This window comes from Centroberyx affinis, unplaced genomic scaffold, assembly GCF_046629955.1.
Source record: "Centroberyx affinis isolate AG114_WGS23_722 - 3 ecotype Tasmania unplaced genomic scaffold, CSIRO-AGI_Caff_v1 ptg001774l_1, whole genome shotgun sequence".
NCBI classification, from domain to species: domain Eukaryota; kingdom Metazoa; phylum Chordata; class Actinopteri; order Beryciformes; family Berycidae; genus Centroberyx; species Centroberyx affinis.
This window is the reverse complement of record NW_027280167.1, coordinates 157,992-174,569: the sequence shown is the minus strand read 5'-3', so window position 1 is coordinate 174,569 and position 16,578 is coordinate 157,992. Positions and strand designations below refer to the sequence as shown.

Here is a 16,578-nt window from a genome sequence, read left to right as displayed (position 1 = left end):
AGAGGCTTCGGGTGTGTATGAATTGATTATTCCGCGGGATGTTTTGCGAGTCAGTGAGTCGGGGTGTCGCAGGGGACTGCTTCATATGAATATTTCCCCTCTTAGTCTAGCCTAGCGTCTTGTGTGTGTGTGTGTGTGTGTGTGTGTGTGTGTGTGTGTGTGTGAGTGAGAAAGTGAGTGAGACAGAAGGAGGCAGTGTGTTTATCTGTCAGGGATGTAATTTATCCTTTTTTTTTTTTACTTGCATGGCCCCAGGTTTTTTCGGACAAACGCAGCACCCGCTCATTTCCAACGACGACTCCTGTTCCTCCTGCCTGGCCCCCCTTTCATTTTTTTTTTATTGTGTCCTCGTTGTCCCGGTCCCATCCAACGCTGCCTGTCAGAAAGCTCCATATGTGTGGTTTATGCCGACGCCAGCGTGCTCCTGCCTACAGCGCATCTGTACGAGTTTTTAATTGTTTGTCGCGGGGTGTCGTCGTCACGTGTCGCCGGGACGCAGCCGGTGATTTGTGTGAAGCCAAATGAGTGTTTAGCGCGCCGCCGTCCCGCCCCGCGACTTTCATCTGCCGACAACCGTCTTTATTGATTCCAAACAATCTGCCACGGTGGCGTAGAAGCGCGAGGAAGGAGGGGTGGAGGATTGGGAGCGAGGGAAAGGGAAGGGGATGGGGGGTTTGGAAAAAATAAACTACAAAGAATATCAACAGGAAATTGGGAGAAAGCCCCTTCTTCTATAAAAGCCTCATCTGTCACAGAGGGGGATCTTCTTTTCCTCTCTCTCTCGTTCTTTGATTCTCTCTCTGTCTGGGCCTCCCTTTCTTCTTCTTCCTCCCTCGCCCTCCTCATCTCTCTCTCGCGCGCACGCTCCGTTTTACTCCACAGGCGAATGGAAAAAATAAACAGATGGGAGAGGGAAGGATAGAGAGACAGAGAGAGAGAGAGAGAGAGGGAGGAGGGATATGGGTGTTCAAACCTAGAGGGAGAGGGAGGTGGAAAGAGAAGAGAGAGGGAAGTGGAAAGAGGAGAGAGAGGGAGGTAGAAAGAAGAGAGAGGGAGGGGGGAGGAGAGGAGAGAGGGAAGAGGAGGGAGGGAGGAAAAGGTGGGGATGAAGGGATGAGAGGATACAGAGCCGGCGGGAGGACGAGATGGAGGGATGCAGGAAAAAGAGGGATGGAGAGCCTGATGAACTCATCTAAAGGCGCTCTGGGTTTTTAATAAGCGGCAGACTGTGAAGCTACTCTCCAACCAGTCACTCTGAATAATGAGAGAGAGAGAGCGAGGGAGGGAGAGAGAGATAGAGGATGAGAGGATGAAAAGACAGTGAGACTCATTATCCTCCAACCAATTTTCATCACTGTCCCGTCAGTAATCTCTCTCTCTCTCTCTGACTCAAATAGTCCACAGCTCTGTTTGAGATGACAGATGAAGACCAATTACACTAACTCTATCGTTAACTTGAAGACCGATTCCCTGCCATCTTCCAGAACATACACTGATAATCCTGTTGGCCCTGGAAATAACTTGCTGCTCAAGGCCCGCCAACGCACCTGTGTGTGTGTGTGTGTGTGTGTATAAATATACTTAATACCTTCAAGAGGAAGGACCTTGTGTGGGAGTAGGCTGTGTGAGAGAGATTTTGAGTGTGAGCGTATGCGCGCTTATGAGGCCGAGTGCGTTTGTGAGGGATTGAATGAGGGTGCAAGTGTGTGTGTGTGTGTGTGTGACACACTATATGACAAATGTCATATAGTTTCTCCCCGAATTTCTCCCATACGCCGCCTATTTTTAGATCTGGAAAATGCTAAGGAACATAAAGGAAATAACCAGACTAGACAAGACTAATTGCCCCTTGGGTACAATAAAGATTTCTGACTCTGGAGGCCTATTGGATCACAGACTCCCATTTGATAAAAGTTTTATATTACTGACCTCATTCCCACGGCGGCCATTTTGAAGACCCAGGGTGGGAAACTCATGTAGTATGTAATTGTCATGTAGGCTTAATAAAGCTAGAGTTACTTCAACACATAAATGAGGACTTCAGATAGACCGTTACACTTATCAAATTAGCTAGCAATCACCACAACTACGATGACTAACTAGCCAGTCCAGTGTTGGGCAGGTTACTTGGAAAATGTAATATATTACTCTTTACTGAAACGATGAGGACAGCTAGGCCTGCTGTTCAGAAATGAAAGGACGATTGTATCTCATAAGGAGAAGCTTCTCTAACCTGTTGTCAGACAGTCTGCTCCTTCTGGAGGTGAGCAGCAAACTTCCTAAACTGAACAGCCACTCCACAGGCGCTAGATGGGCTCGGGGTATTGTACTTCATGTAAATGTTTTGATGTTTGAGAACTGGTTGGGTGTCTCAATCCCAAATCCTCCTGACTTCAAATAATCCATCACTTCTTTTTCTGCTAAGTAGCTGTCCACCAGAAATCCAGCTTCTGTTTAGCTTCTGTTGTTTAGTCGGAGCTCATTCGTCGTTGGCAGTAGATGCCTCCTTGTTGGGTTGTTTTTCCCTGAGTTTCTCATTGCTGTGTTGCATCAGATGCTTTGATGAATTAGATGTTGTGTTTTTCGCTGTGGAAAGCGGTTTGCTGCTACTCAAAGTTTACAACGGACGATAATGTTCTTTGCATCCTTGACTGAGATAAATTCAAAGTAATGGGAAAACGTCCAGCTGCTGAAAGCTGTGTCTCACCCTCACCCTCCATCTTTTGTTTTGCTTTTTTAGGTAGTAGCGGACATAAACCGGCTTGCGCATGTCCTTAAGATACACGTGAGGAAAAAAACAAACAGGGATTTAGGGAGAAAAAAAAACCTTCAAAAATTTCAAAGGAGAGAACAGAAAAGGTTGACGGGGCTTCAGGCTTAAGTAACGCACTAACGGAGCGTTACTGGGATTAGTAACTGTGATGTAATTACTGAATGTGAAATTGTAATCCCTTACAACTACTTGTTACCGAAAAAAGTAATTACTATACATTACTGTAACGCGTTACCGCCCAACACTGTTCGTGTCTAATATATTTTTCTGTGGGAATCTCTGAAATGATAAATGTCTGGTTCCTGACCTTTGTACTGTATTGTTTCCCACCCAGAATGTGACTTAAGTTCAAAGTGGCCGCTGTGCCAAAAGGTCTGAAACACCATCTGAAAAGTTGTTATGTCACAGAGAAAGGGGGGCGATAACAGTGAAACCTAGTCCTCCTTACGCATTCATTCATTGTGCTAACATAGTCAATCTAATAGGGAAATGAAATTATTCCTCATTTTGCTGGAACCACTTCAAGGACTCCTAGTGGTCCCCGGACCGCAGTTTTGGGAACCACTGGTGTAAGAGGGTAGGTGTGTGCGTGTGTGTTTGTGTGTGTCATCAGTATGTATTAGCGATCTGTTTCGCAGCCTCTCACGATATTTCTCCTCCAAGAAAGCAATGATTGCACAGCAAAGCCAGGGGCGGAAGCGGCGGCCAGCAGTCAGAAAGGATGAGGGTCCGGCAGTTAGGTGAGATGGGTGATGTGTATGGATGAGGCCGTGATGGAGAGAGCGAGAGAAGAGGGAGGAGGGTGATGTTTATGGATGGGGGGGAGCGAGGCCAGTAAACTGCTTGTGAAATGAAAATGGCTCTTTAGCAGAATCCAGGACACTTGGGCGCTGCACTGGATCAATGTCCCTGATTTACTGTCTGAAAGCCTGTCAGAGGGAAAGAGAGGCGGGGGGGGGGGGGGGGGGGGGAGGCAGGGGGGAGAGAGAGAGAGAGAGAGAGTGGACAGAGAGAAGTTGGAGCTGCGAGGGAGAAGAGTCCTTTAATGGAAGGAGAAAGGCGAGAGGTAAGGAGGGAGAGGGGAAATTGTCCGTTGGAGTGACAGCGCTGCGAGGCAGAATCAGAGGGATTGGGGCCTCGAGTCTTCGCGGGCCGAGATACAAAGTCAATGTGTCAAGGCGGTGGGGAAGGGCAATCTTGTTTTTGCGCAGGGAACCGGGCCCCGGCCATTTCGGGTAAAATCAATAGGGGACACATGGCGCTTCTTAAATCCCCACTATTCCACAGAGGCCGTATTGACAAACAGCGAGTGTAGGCAGCACACAAATCCTTAACTTGACCTGTCTGGAAACAATCTATATACCGCTGGTGGCCAGAGCATCGGGGAAGTCAGGTGAAGGTGCTGCTTTCTGCTCTGCCTCCATGAAATTCACAGAAATGGGCAAAAGATGACTTTGAGGTGCGACTCCAAACTGCCCACTATTGATATTCATTTTAGAGCTGCAACGATTAATCGATTAGTTAAATTTAATTAAATTAATTAAATTAATCGGCAACTATTTTGATAATCGATTAATCGGTTTGAGTAATTTTTTAAGAAAAATAAGTCAAAATTCTCTGATTCCAGCTTCTTAAATGTGAATATTTTCTGGTTTCTTTACTCCTCTATGACAGTAAACTGAATATCTTTGGGTTGTGGACAAAACAAGACATTTGAGGACGTCATCTTGGGCTTTGGGAAACACTGATCCACATTTTTCACCATTTTCTGACATTTTATAGACCAAACAACTAAAAATCGATTAATCGAGAAAATAATCGACAGATTAATCGACAATGAAAATAATCGTTAGTTGCAGCCCTAATTCATTTGCTTACATGTCAAAACTTGTAAGAGAAATGCTAATTCATTCCCATTCAGTTCCCCCAATTTCATTAATATTTGTCACTCTTTGTAATAGCTACAAAGCCTGTGACGCATCAGCATCATCAGATACTATGCTCAAATTGGAGCTTCTCGCAGAACAATTAATCTCAATGGGATTTCAACTGTAGCTCCATGCATGGATAATGCCATGATTATCTATTCATCTGTCTCCCTGTCTGACGGAGCTGCGCATGGACGCAAAAACATAGATACACGTGATGAAAGCCTAAGTTACTGTTATTGTTCAGTATGTATGACCGCTGCTGTGAATTCAGACATCAGTCATGGTTGTGTGGGAGTGAAAGTGTGTGTGTGTGTGTGTGCGTGTGCCTATGCTTGTGTACGGTTGGTCTGAGCGTCTGCGCGAGAGTGTGTGCGCGACAGGAGAAGTGTGTTTATGGCGAGCGTCTTTATGTCTGTCTGAGTCGGTGACGTACACTCTCTCTCTCTCTCACACACACACACACACACACACACACACAGGTGGTGCTGCGGGGGCCCAGGACGACAGGCCGGACGTCTCGACAGAGTGTTTTCCCTCACCCTCGGGAGGCCGTCCGGGGAGGGGGGGTGGTGGTGGTGGGGGGTTTATTTTATTTTTATTTTGAGTGTTTAATGTATTAAAAGGGGCCGGGGTAATGAATTATAATCTTTAATGCAGAAACCGATCGATACCACCAGAGAATAAATCAGCTTTTACTGAGAGCGTCAAAGCCCCTTAATACACTAGGGGAGAGAAAGAGAGTGAGGCAGGGAGGGGGAGGAGGGAGGGAGGGATGGAGGGACAAACTGTGGGAGAGGAGGAAAGATCCCGAATGAGAGAGAGAGAGAGAGATGACGGAATAGAGGAGGGGTTGGAGGGAATATGGAGGTAGAGAGGAAGGGATAGGAAGGAGGGAGGGAGGGAAGTTATAGATGGACAGACTCACCTTTGGGCTCACCTCATTGAGTAAAAGCCTGCTGAAAGCACTGAGATTTTGACAGTTTTGCGAGGAGGCAAGGTTGCGGGGTCAGTCTGCATGCGTACACACACTCTCCACTTGTTATTTTCCACCTAGTTGTATTGTGTTCCTTCTCAGTGATTCCCCCCCCCCCCCCCCCTCCTCCCCCCGCCCTCCCATCCCTCCTACCTCTGTTGCCCGGAGCAATACTTAATTAATTGAATTACACCACTGCTTCTCGATCAAAGATCACCTCTCCGCTCTCCCGTCTTTACCTGCCGCCCGCCCGACCGCCGGCCGGCCACCAGAGAGAGAGAATGCCAAAAAAAAAAAAAAAACAATCCACGAATTACACCTTTTTTATTAACCCAAAGTGAAGCTTCGGCGGCGTGTGTCGCTTCTAAAATCAGTCGGACTGCAGAAACAGCAACAGGCCCGGAGAACGGTTTAAAGCGGATTGGATCGGCTCGATTCGGATACAATCACGAGAACCGCAGAATCGTCTCAGAAGCAGGCGGCGCCACTAAAAAAAAAAAATCAAACACACCTCCTAAGTATTTAGGATGCCAGGCCCGTTCGGTTAGTGGACTAAGTGGTTTAAGCGAGGTTTTTCGGTCGCTGGAGGCTCTTTAGTAAGACACGGTCATTAAAGTTTGATAGCTCAGGCAAGGACTGGGGGTGAAGGGGTGGGGGGGGGGGGAGCGATAAGGAAAGATATACTCGGGACACAGAGGTGCAGAGAGAGAGCGAGAGAGAGAGCGAGAGAGAGAGCGAGTCTTCACAGATGGAGGGAAGAGAAAGCGAGGCCTTCAGTGCGAGAGAGAGGAGATAAAGAGAGAAGTCTTCAGAGAGAGGAGGAAGGTCTTTACAGGAGGGAGGAAGGCTGGAAGACTGAAAGGAGGGGTAGAAAAAAAGGGATGTTCGCTGATGGTGTTACACCACTCCGGAGCTCAATAATTAAGCAGCTGAGCAGACCCCCGAGATCCAGCCGGGATGTCAACCCAGGCTGCTATCCATCATTCATTGGTGCAGGAATCCGGAGTGGAGATCGCCTTTAATCACTCATTTCATTCCCAAGATTTTTCTCTCTCTCTCTCTGTATTTCTTTGTTTTGTTTTTTTTCCAAGGGTTTCAGCTTCTGTCAAACCGCAAACGAATCCGATTCTTGTGTGTGTGGTTTTTTTTTAATTCGCCCTCCTTCTGAACCTCCGCCCGTCTTTGGGAATTTCTCCATAACAAAGCGTCGAGATTTCATACGAACAAAATAACCTACGAACGCTCTCCGAACCGTAAGCGTCCTCACTTGAGAATTTAAAGCCTCATACCCTTCACTTTTCTTTTTTTTTTTTGGTGTCTGTGGGCGCTGTCTGTCTGTGTGCCTGAGGGCGTATGATTGTTGCATTGCACTCATAATAAGCCTCAGAGTGACTGGCAGACCCAATATCTCGCTATCGCCTCGCCCTGCGCTCGCTCAGGCGGCGCGGCGTGCAGCCTCCCGTCATGCATCTCAATTCCACAAACACAATGTTCGCAGCCGAGAGAAGGGGCCTGCTTTTTGATTAATGTCACCATGACAACTACATAATTCATGAATTGTATTAGCGTTCCATTTGTCATCTGCGAATCATAATTCAGGATGTGTGTGTGTGTGTGTGTGGACACCGGGGGAAGGCTCGGGCGGAGAGAAAGAGCTACGGCCTGCTATTATCCTTGGTGTCGTCTTCCAAACAGACGCACACACACACACACACACACACAGAAAAACACACCGTTGCCCTACCGGAAATGCTGACGTATCCTTGTCCTGATCTGGGAAGCGAGAGCTCTTTGGAAGCCGCCTATCTTAAGTGGGCTGTTGTTGGTTCATGATGAACTCTCAGGTCTGCTCATTTGCAAAGCTGTGCGCTCGTTCCCCCTCTTCATCTGTCCGTCTGTCCATCTGTCTGTCCGTCTGTCTGTCTGTCTGTCGGCAGCGGTCTGGCCGGCTCTACACTGACACCATTTGGTGCAACAGAGAAAGGACTTAAGAAGGATTCTCGTTAAGGCAGTAGTGCGGTTCATTTGCCATTAGATCAATGGCTGGATTTACACAGGAACCCCCAAGATGAAATGGGATTTTCAGCCATATGTGGGCCAGATGGGAGGGGTTTTCCCCCCGTTTGCCCCACTGTAAACAGATCAGATCCAGGGGGTTTTCAACTCAGATTTATGTGTTTATCTTAGTCCCTTTGTAATTCCCACCCACAGAGCGGCGCCTGCATTTCGGAACTGATCATTTTCATTTGTTTAATTGTGCTTTTCATTCTGTCGCTCCTTGATTACGGGTAAAAAAAAAATAACTGCAGGCTTTTAGTACTATGAAGTACAGCTTGGGTCGGCTTGGGTTTTTCAATTTCGGGGATCTTTATACTTTTGCCCCACCACATTTCAGAGCTAATATTCCACTATTTATTTTAGCACCTGGTATCTAACAGCTGCTGCTTCTTACCTTTAAAAAAAATCATTGGGGTGAAATTTTCATTCAAGGACTGCTCCACTTGGGTATTTCTTCCAGCGCTGAACTTAATACATGTGATGTTTTCTGCCTAATGAAGTCCATCCCAATATCCCTGATGTCTTTTCGATGCGTCTGCAGCATCACACACACTGTAGTGCGGCTGCGTGCGTCTCTGGGAGGGAATTACATACTGTATGTAGGGAGAGAGGCTGCGTTCCTTCAAAGGTGAGCAACACCAGAAATCATCCACTGACTGAAGAATTTATTCATGTATTCCAAAATACTAAGAGGATCTCAAATACAGTGAAATTGTTCAAGATATACAAACAGTTGTATCAAAACCATACTTTCCTGAGGGCACGTACTATAAAATATTAGTTTTTAAAGTGAAAGTTGATTATAGCTCTTCCTCAGGCCGTCGGTGTGCCGTCACTGGAGTGTTGATTGTCTGAATGGCAGAGAGAGAGAAAGAAGAGAAGACTCTAATCCTGCAGTTAGGTATGGAGCACACGTATAGTTTATTAAAAAGAATATTAGCTATATTTTGTGTGATCGCAGATGTTATGACTACTCTCTGGGCGCAGTTTAGTTTACAGTCGGATTTTTATTTAGCTTGACATTTAACTTGTTGGCCAATAGATCTTTTACAATGCTGCGCACGGAGCGCGCTCGCAAACACAAACACTACAAAATCCACCATCTCAACAAGTTATTTCATCTAGTATTGAGTCTTACTATCTTATTTTTTTTTAACAAGTGAGAAAACCCCCATTGGCAATCATCTCACCCCTGCCAATGGGGAGAGATGATTTCACTTGTTTCCAATGCAAATGGATAGTTTTTGTAGTGTTTGTGTTTGCGAGCCTGCTCCGTGCGTAGCATTGTAAAAGATCTATTGGGCAACAAGTTAAATGTCAAGCTAAGGAAAGCGAGACTAAATGACTTGGTAAGATGGTTGACACACACACTCCCTCCCCTCCTCCTCACCTCCCCCTCCGTCCTCCTCAACGCTCTCCTGCCTGCTCGGCGGTGTCTCCGCCTCCTGGGGGGGCGCGCTCGCTTCGCTCCTCTCCCCCTCCCAGAGGACACCGGAGGGCTGCTGGGCGGAGCGGAGCCGCTGGCGGGGCGCCGTCTTCTGGTCGCCGGGACTGAAGGACTGGGAGACCCCGGAGCCCCCTCGGGCCAGGCCCAGCCCCCAGCCGTGGCGGGAGCCCAGCTTGCGACGGCCCCCGGAGCCGGAGCGCGCCACTGGGCTCCCGGGCCCCGAAATGTCCGGCTCCGCCTGGGGCGGGGCTCTCCTCGCGGGAGAGGGAGACACCGGAGCGCTGCGGGGGTCTGAGAGCAGTGGGCGGTAGATTAAAGGTAAGAAGGGAGAAGGAAAACGGTGGCTGCTATTATTATTTCTTGCACATTTTTCATACAAATGCAGTTCCGAGTGCTCTTTACAACCCATTACAGGTGCTAGCATTTAACATCAATAAATCATTAGTACACTCGCTTTGAGACATTAGTGTAATTACTGTACAAGACCATCAGCATGAAGATTGGCAGCCTCACCCGGCCTCTACTCTGCATTTTACATTGTGTGCCACCGGGTCAGATTTTGAGGGAAATCTACTGGATTTTTTTACGGCACAAAACAGGAAGAGGGCGCTGTTCTCCCAGAGCAAACGGAGCTAAAGCTGTCAGAGTTTCTGGCAGCAGATGGTGGTCCAAAGTCCGATGGGAAAATCACTTCCAACATGTTTATCCTCAGAAAACCCTTGACTGAAGAAGCAAAGATTTCCTATAAACACGGTTTATGGGAAATGTGGTCTTAATTTTGAGAAACACTAGCACTAACAATACCACTGGTGTGAGATAGAGGCAACCAATCATCTCCACCATGGTCTCATTTGTTTACGGTAATTATAGCAAGGTATCGCAATTGATTTAACAGCCATATATTGATGTTGAAAATGCAACATGTAGCACCTTTAAATTATAACAAATTGGTTGGGAAGGGATTCTTCAGCTTTTTCCACTTTCCACTTTTTCCACCAGCTTTTCTTGTACGGATGAAAAATTCTGCCTCCCCTTGGAATCCAGGTTCATTAAAACACACAAGACCTCTTGTTAAGGAACAGAATAAGGCCTGCCATCCAGTTTTGGTCCTGACCCACCGTTTAAGAAGCCAGGGGTTGGGGGATAATAAAAAAACTCAAGGCACGGGGACAAAAGTAGCGTGTCAAAAAGAGAAAAGAAAATTCATGAATTCAAGTTAGGACTTTTCAGAGTCAAATGAATGCACTCCACAGTCAAGGTGCATTAAAACAACAGTCTTTTCTTTTCAACACATGGTTGAAAAAGATCTGGCGAGTTGAAGGGAAAGATCTAAGGGGAGAGAGCGGTATCAACGCCGACCACACTTGGTAGTCATGAGATGATTTGTATGCATGCCTGTAGCCAGGCCTGGATTCACACAGTGTGGTGCCCTAGGGTGAAGTCACTTGAAGTGCCCCCCTCCATCCACGCAAAAAAGGGAAATTTACTATGCCAATAAAGATTATAAATGTACATTAACTTAAACAGTACAGGCTCAACACACATGCTGCAGACAAATGTAAGACAATGTACTAACCAACAAATTACTTTACACCATAGATTGACTTGAGCCTACAAATGCCATTTTAGGCTTTACACACAGAGCTATACTGTAATTTGAATGCAACTCACATCAAAGACATCATGCTAAAAATCATTGTTTCCACCATAAATTTCCAAAGGCCTGAATGAAGACTAAATGCCAAACCATTACAGAGCATGACAAAAAATCATAATAAAAAAAATCATTAAACAGACATCTAATGCAACTTCAGCACCACGGACAAGGCCCCGCATACCACCAAATAAAGCAAGCTCAATAACTGCAGCAAACAATCACTTCAGCTGAGTCGATGTGACAGTGGGAACTGCAGAAGGTGAAAGGAGCAGCACATTGAGACAATGGGATGGACCTGGACTTTAGTCCAGACCAGCCCACCACAATCGGCCGGACACCAACCATCCTTGCTGGTGATTTCACAACACAACCTGTCAGCTCCGTGGCTCAGACTAAACTGTGCCGGTTATTTGATGTGAGTTTGTTTAACGTGGCACGACTTCCCGGTTGGGTGGGGTTTGCATTTTTAAGCACTGTGATTGGCTCGAAAGTCCAAACACCACCCAGTCGGCAAAGTTGGTGTAAAAACTAACCAAACCAGCTAACCAAGCCACCAAATTTTGACTGCTCTGTATTTATTTTTTCAGAACCGGAACACGCGTTCCGTCCTCAGATTCACTCCCGGATTGCCGTTCCAGTGCGTTCCAGCCCCATGACACATGACCCCTGAATGTATTGCAATGTGTAGGCTATTAGAAATTATGGTTGTTATAAGCATCACAAACCGCGCATCCAGTTCAAAGAGAAAACCTTTCCACAAGCATCAACTCGACCAGTTCGTTCTTCACTCTTTTAAGTTATGAAAACAATCTTTCACCCTTACAGTTAGTAACAGGCAGGTTAAGAAAAGCCTGACTGCGGCAAACGACACTTAGGAAAGTAGTTTTCAGCCTACTTTTTTCGCAGCAGCTCTTCGGTGAACGGCTTTTCTCTTACTGCACAAAATGCTTGAACTGGACAAATTCAAATGTGATGGGGAGGCAGGGGGGGCACCTACACACAATCACGATACTTTCTCTTTATGCATATTCTCGGTCGGTCGGTGTTTGTGTTTGTGTGTGTGTGTGTGTGAGAGAGAGAGCGAGTGTTGGTCTGCCTCTGTGTGTGTGTGCATGGCGTCTCACCGGGCTGCGGCATGTGTGTGTCGGGTGTGTATTCGCCGCTGTCGGCCAGGTTTTCCACGCTGCCCGCGGCGGTGAAGAGGGCACGTCCCTCTCTCGGTCCTCCCCGGGGCTTGATTAGCTTCTTCATCCTGTCTGCAATCCAGTTGGACTTCCTACGGGGATACAGAGACGGAGGGCAGGGACCGTTCACAAAGGGGCATGAGTTCTGGGAGTGTGTGTGTGTGTGTGTGTGTGTGTGTGCATACTGATGGAACACCCTGATTTTCCAGATACATTCTGACTCAAATTCAGCAAAGTCGCGATCACAAAATGCAAAAAAGCTCAACCCACCCAGCCTATATAGTAAAATGAAATAAAAAGCTCAGGTGCATGTTAAAGTCACAATGAAACGAGAGCATCTTGCTTCCTTAATGTTACGTATTTCCTGTTGAAACAGGATGTTGGGGCGGGACATAAGGCAGTGAGGGATCACTCAAAAGTGTAAGCCAATAGGAGATCAGTCAGGGAGAGAAAGGCAGTTTTATTTGATGGGAGGGACAGAGGGGCGGGACTGTTCAAAAATCTGTGATGGTTTTTATTGGTTGGAATTTTTATGTACACCTCCTGGTACACGATGATGTCACCACTAAAGATTTTCTGTTTTCCAGGTAGTAAAAGTAATTAGATTTTGATATAAATATACAAGAAAAAAAAATTTTTGCCAAAAAAAAATCATAAGCATATGGTATGATAGAGTGAGCTAAACGGCAAAAAAGTCATTTTTCATTTCAGTGCGACTTTAACCTGAACGTATCTGAAATATATTAAAGGTGGACTTCTGAACCACTTTGTAGTGTCAGCTTCCCTTTGTACCTGCACTATAACGGGTGAGTCAGTTAATTGACTCTGGGTTATCTAATGTCACCAAGGGGATTAATTGTACGTGTGTGTGTGTGTGTGTGTGTGTGTGTGTGTGTGTGCATGCGCGTACTTGGCCTTGCTGGCTGGAGGCTGCATGCTGGGCTCCAGGACTCTGTACTGGTCCATAATCTTCTCCACCAACTTCTGCTTCTCCCGCCGGAGCTCACTCAACTTCTCCCTGAGGGAAACCACATGAGGCGTCAGAACAAAGGAGGAGCGGCTGAGAGGAGGATGAAAGCAAATGGAGTGGGAGGGCTATTCATTGCACTTCATGCATTCATTGTCAGTGGAAGGAGATGGGATTATTCTGTGTGTGTGTGTGTGTGTGTGTGTGTGTGTGTGTGTGTGTGTAACATGGTTGATAGCGTGTGATAGAGCCTCTTGGTAGATTCGTTTGAAGCGGTTGACCAGATAAGAGAACACGTGTTTGACTTTCATGATCACACCTATCTTTTGTTTTCTTTGGTCCGTATCAGAGTGGAGACACTTCCCGATTACAAGTGAACCAGGGCTTGTAGACAAAAGTCACATGACTCACGAGTGGCTTGTTTGTTGGACAGTTTAGTAACCTATCATCCAATGAGGTTAGAGATGTTGGTGGTGATGAAGGTTACAGGGAACTGATTCCAGCCTGATGAGTCATTTTCTAGACAAGTACTCTTAGTCAAACTCTGACTGAAATAGCAGTACTTTTATTCAAATACGTTTCAATAATATTTCATTTTTCCCCCGTACAACAGCAGGTGTGCAGACAGTGACCTTCTCCACAGTGCAAACCCAATTATCCATCGCACTGCAGGGGGCTGAAACAAGGTGTGGAAGGTGAAGCACTTGGCAATGTTGACAAAACGACTTTTTTTTTATCAACGCTTTGATTTAACAAAGGGTCGAACCTGAGTAGACAAGGGAGTCATTTGGCAAGGAATAAAGTTGAAAATGTACAAAAGACGTAATTGGCGACACATTATGCTCATCAGGGCCTTTAGGAGAGGGAGATGGATACAGAAAGCCTCAGACAAAAAGGATGAAGAGGAACAGAAGTGAAAACCTCAAAGGCTGAAAGCAATTCTGCATGCTTCGTATTAGTTGCGGGTTGATCTGCGTCTGGTTCCAGTCATTTACAGCTCGTACTGCTGAGTGCTTGTTGAGTGTGAAATTATAGTGTTACAAACTCAAATCTATCAATATTCTATTAGTAAAGTGCAACCAAAAGCAATATGAGAAATCCATATTGGTGCTCTTATGCATGGGATATGAATACATGCTGCGTTTTTGCTCAAATAGTTCTGGGTGTGTCGCGCAAAATGTGTTTCCTCTCACACATTACATATTCTCCTGCCATGATACTGTAAGTTTAACAATAGTGTATGTGTGCGTGTGTGTGCGTGTGTGTGTGTGTGTACTGACTGGTACTCCCTCTGCTGTGTATGGTGCTGGTCACGGCGCTCCAGGCTCTGCTCCAGCAAGGCCCGGTTCTCCTTCAGCAGACTCTGGTTCTGCTCCGCTAAGTGCCGGTTCTCCTCCTCCATGTTCCCCTTCAGCTGGGTCAACAGCTACACACACACACACACACACACACACACATAGATAGATACAAGCGCACACACACACCACGGGCACTAATCAAAATAAATGCCTGGGGAAGATCAAAATCCGCTGTGTGTGTGTGTGCATACATGCTAATTAGTCTGTGTAAGGGCATGCTTGAGGATATGAATGTGTATGCATATATGTATGAATGCATACCCAAGTGTGTGTGTGTGTGTGTGTGTGCATGTAAACACATACACAGGGAGTCGACTAACATGAGGGTTTTCTTTTTCATCAGTTTCATCTGAACAGCATCTGAATATGTATTGTATCTGAATAGTGGACTATTGCACTTCACATGATACTGCCACTTGTGTTGAAGGTTTTTATCTTGCTTTTGTAAGAAAAGACAAAAGACAAGTAAGAAAAAAAAATGAATCAAAGCTGTCCAAGTCGTGGCAACAATATGTTATTTTCTTCAAAGAATGAACCGCTGCTAGTAACAATGATGTCAAGTGTGCTGCCATACTGTGCTTTTCAGATCCAAGGGCAGATAAATGTTAGAAATAGTGATAATGATGAAGATGAGAACAATGACCAGCGTCGAAGTGCGGTGACACCATGGAAAGACCGGCTCCGGCGTTCAGCTCGCAGCCTTTGCCTTTGCAGACTTTTCTCAGCCCCAACTTGAAGGTGAAGAATGGAAAAAAAGATGGATTGAAAAGAGTGAGGAGTCGGGATCCGGCGGGGGCCCCCGTGATGCTTGACTTCGCCCCGGGCCCCCCGAGTCGCTCAGTCCGCCCCTGCACGAGCCGAAGCTCAAGGACAGATGAACGCTTCACGGGAGAGTTGCTAAACAACACAAGGCCACGGCTTCCAAAAGAGAGCTGACTCAACACCTCTGTGACGCAGTCTAAACAATAAGCTGAACACGTTGAGCGTCACAAAGCTTTTATTTATGGCAGGCATTCAGCACACTGAATCCTTGTCATTTTGGCAAAAACCTCCAACACAAAAGCATCGGCATCAGCCTTGAAAAACCTAAATCAGTCAAACACTGGTTTCTAGTGTTTTGTCCACTCCCTGTGTGTTTCTCTGTTTTGTATGCGTGTCCATCCAGCTCTCACCTGGTACTGGCTGGTGAGGCGGACGTTGTTGAGGTCCAGGCTCTGGTTGGTCTCCCTCAGGGTGCTGAGCTCACCCTCCAGCCGCGTCCGCTCCAGCTGGGCGGCGCTCAGCTCGCCCCTCAGCACCGAGCCCTGAGCCAGCAGCTCCGCCTGAGACGCCAACCACTCCTTCTGCTGGGCCTGCAGCCTGGAAAACACACACACACACACACACACACACACACACACACACTCACTGCTGTGTAACACCGTTTCCACAAGTGCTCTCGAAGTAAAGGTTATTATTATATTATTACGCAGCATGACGAGCTCTCCCAAAGCCAAACCGCCACCCTAGGGATTCATCTGACAGCAACTCGGACAAAACAGGTGTAAAAACACATTGTGGAACATAATTGGAGTTACTTAGTGGACTTCCACCATTGTTTACAAAGCATTATAGAGGAAGATAATCATCTATTTTTGTTTGTAATGAGATGAGATGAAAATCAAATGATCCCTGTGAGGGAAATTGGGTAATATTTAGTAATAAACATTCCATTCTTATGTTCCAAAAGAGGATTCAGTGTTTTGAAATGAAACCTTTCATGTGAGTTGAAATGGAATGGCAGTACAGCATGACTCAGTACTGAACAGATCAGCCTCGGCCTCCGTTCAGACCTCCAACAGCCAAACTGAACAGATGCCCAGCTAATATGAACAAAATATGCAAATGTATTTTATATTAATTACATAATTTCCTAAATGCAATTAAAACACCAAATGACTCATTAAAACTAAAGGGCATTTTAGAATGCACGGTCGTTATTTTCAACATATGTCGTCAGATCCAGGCGGCCAAGGAGGCTTTCCTGTTTCCAGCTTGGCAGCCAATCATTTGAAACCAGTCAGTAATCAAATGCATCAGTATTGATGATGAATAACTGGTTCATTAACTGATTAAGGCTTATGATGACGATCTTAATGTATAATATAACCAGTATTTAGGACTTTTTTCAGCCTTAACTGTGAGTAAGCCTGAACTGAGGCTGATATGCACAAGGATGTGATGAAGACAA

General features: G+C 46.1%; 1 protein-coding gene across 1 annotated transcript in view; it reads right to left on the bottom strand.

The window, feature by feature from the left end:
- Positions 1–8,417: 8,417 nt before the first annotated feature.
- ccdc88b (coiled-coil domain containing 88B) overlaps positions 8,418–16,578 on the bottom strand; it is a 32,219-nt gene continuing 24,058 nt past the window's right edge. The window contains exons 23-28 of the mRNA XM_071529182.1: positions 15,521–15,707; positions 14,271–14,416; positions 12,934–13,041; positions 11,964–12,115; positions 9,126–9,473; positions 8,418–8,586 (exon numbers count right to left, since the gene is read on the bottom strand). Coding sequence (XP_071385283.1) covers positions 8,549–8,586; positions 9,126–9,473; positions 11,964–12,115; positions 12,934–13,041; positions 14,271–14,416; positions 15,521–15,707 — 979 coding nt within the window. The 3' untranslated portion in view covers positions 8,418–8,548. The remainder of the gene's footprint in view (positions 8,587–9,125; positions 9,474–11,963; positions 12,116–12,933; positions 13,042–14,270; positions 14,417–15,520; positions 15,708–16,578) is intronic.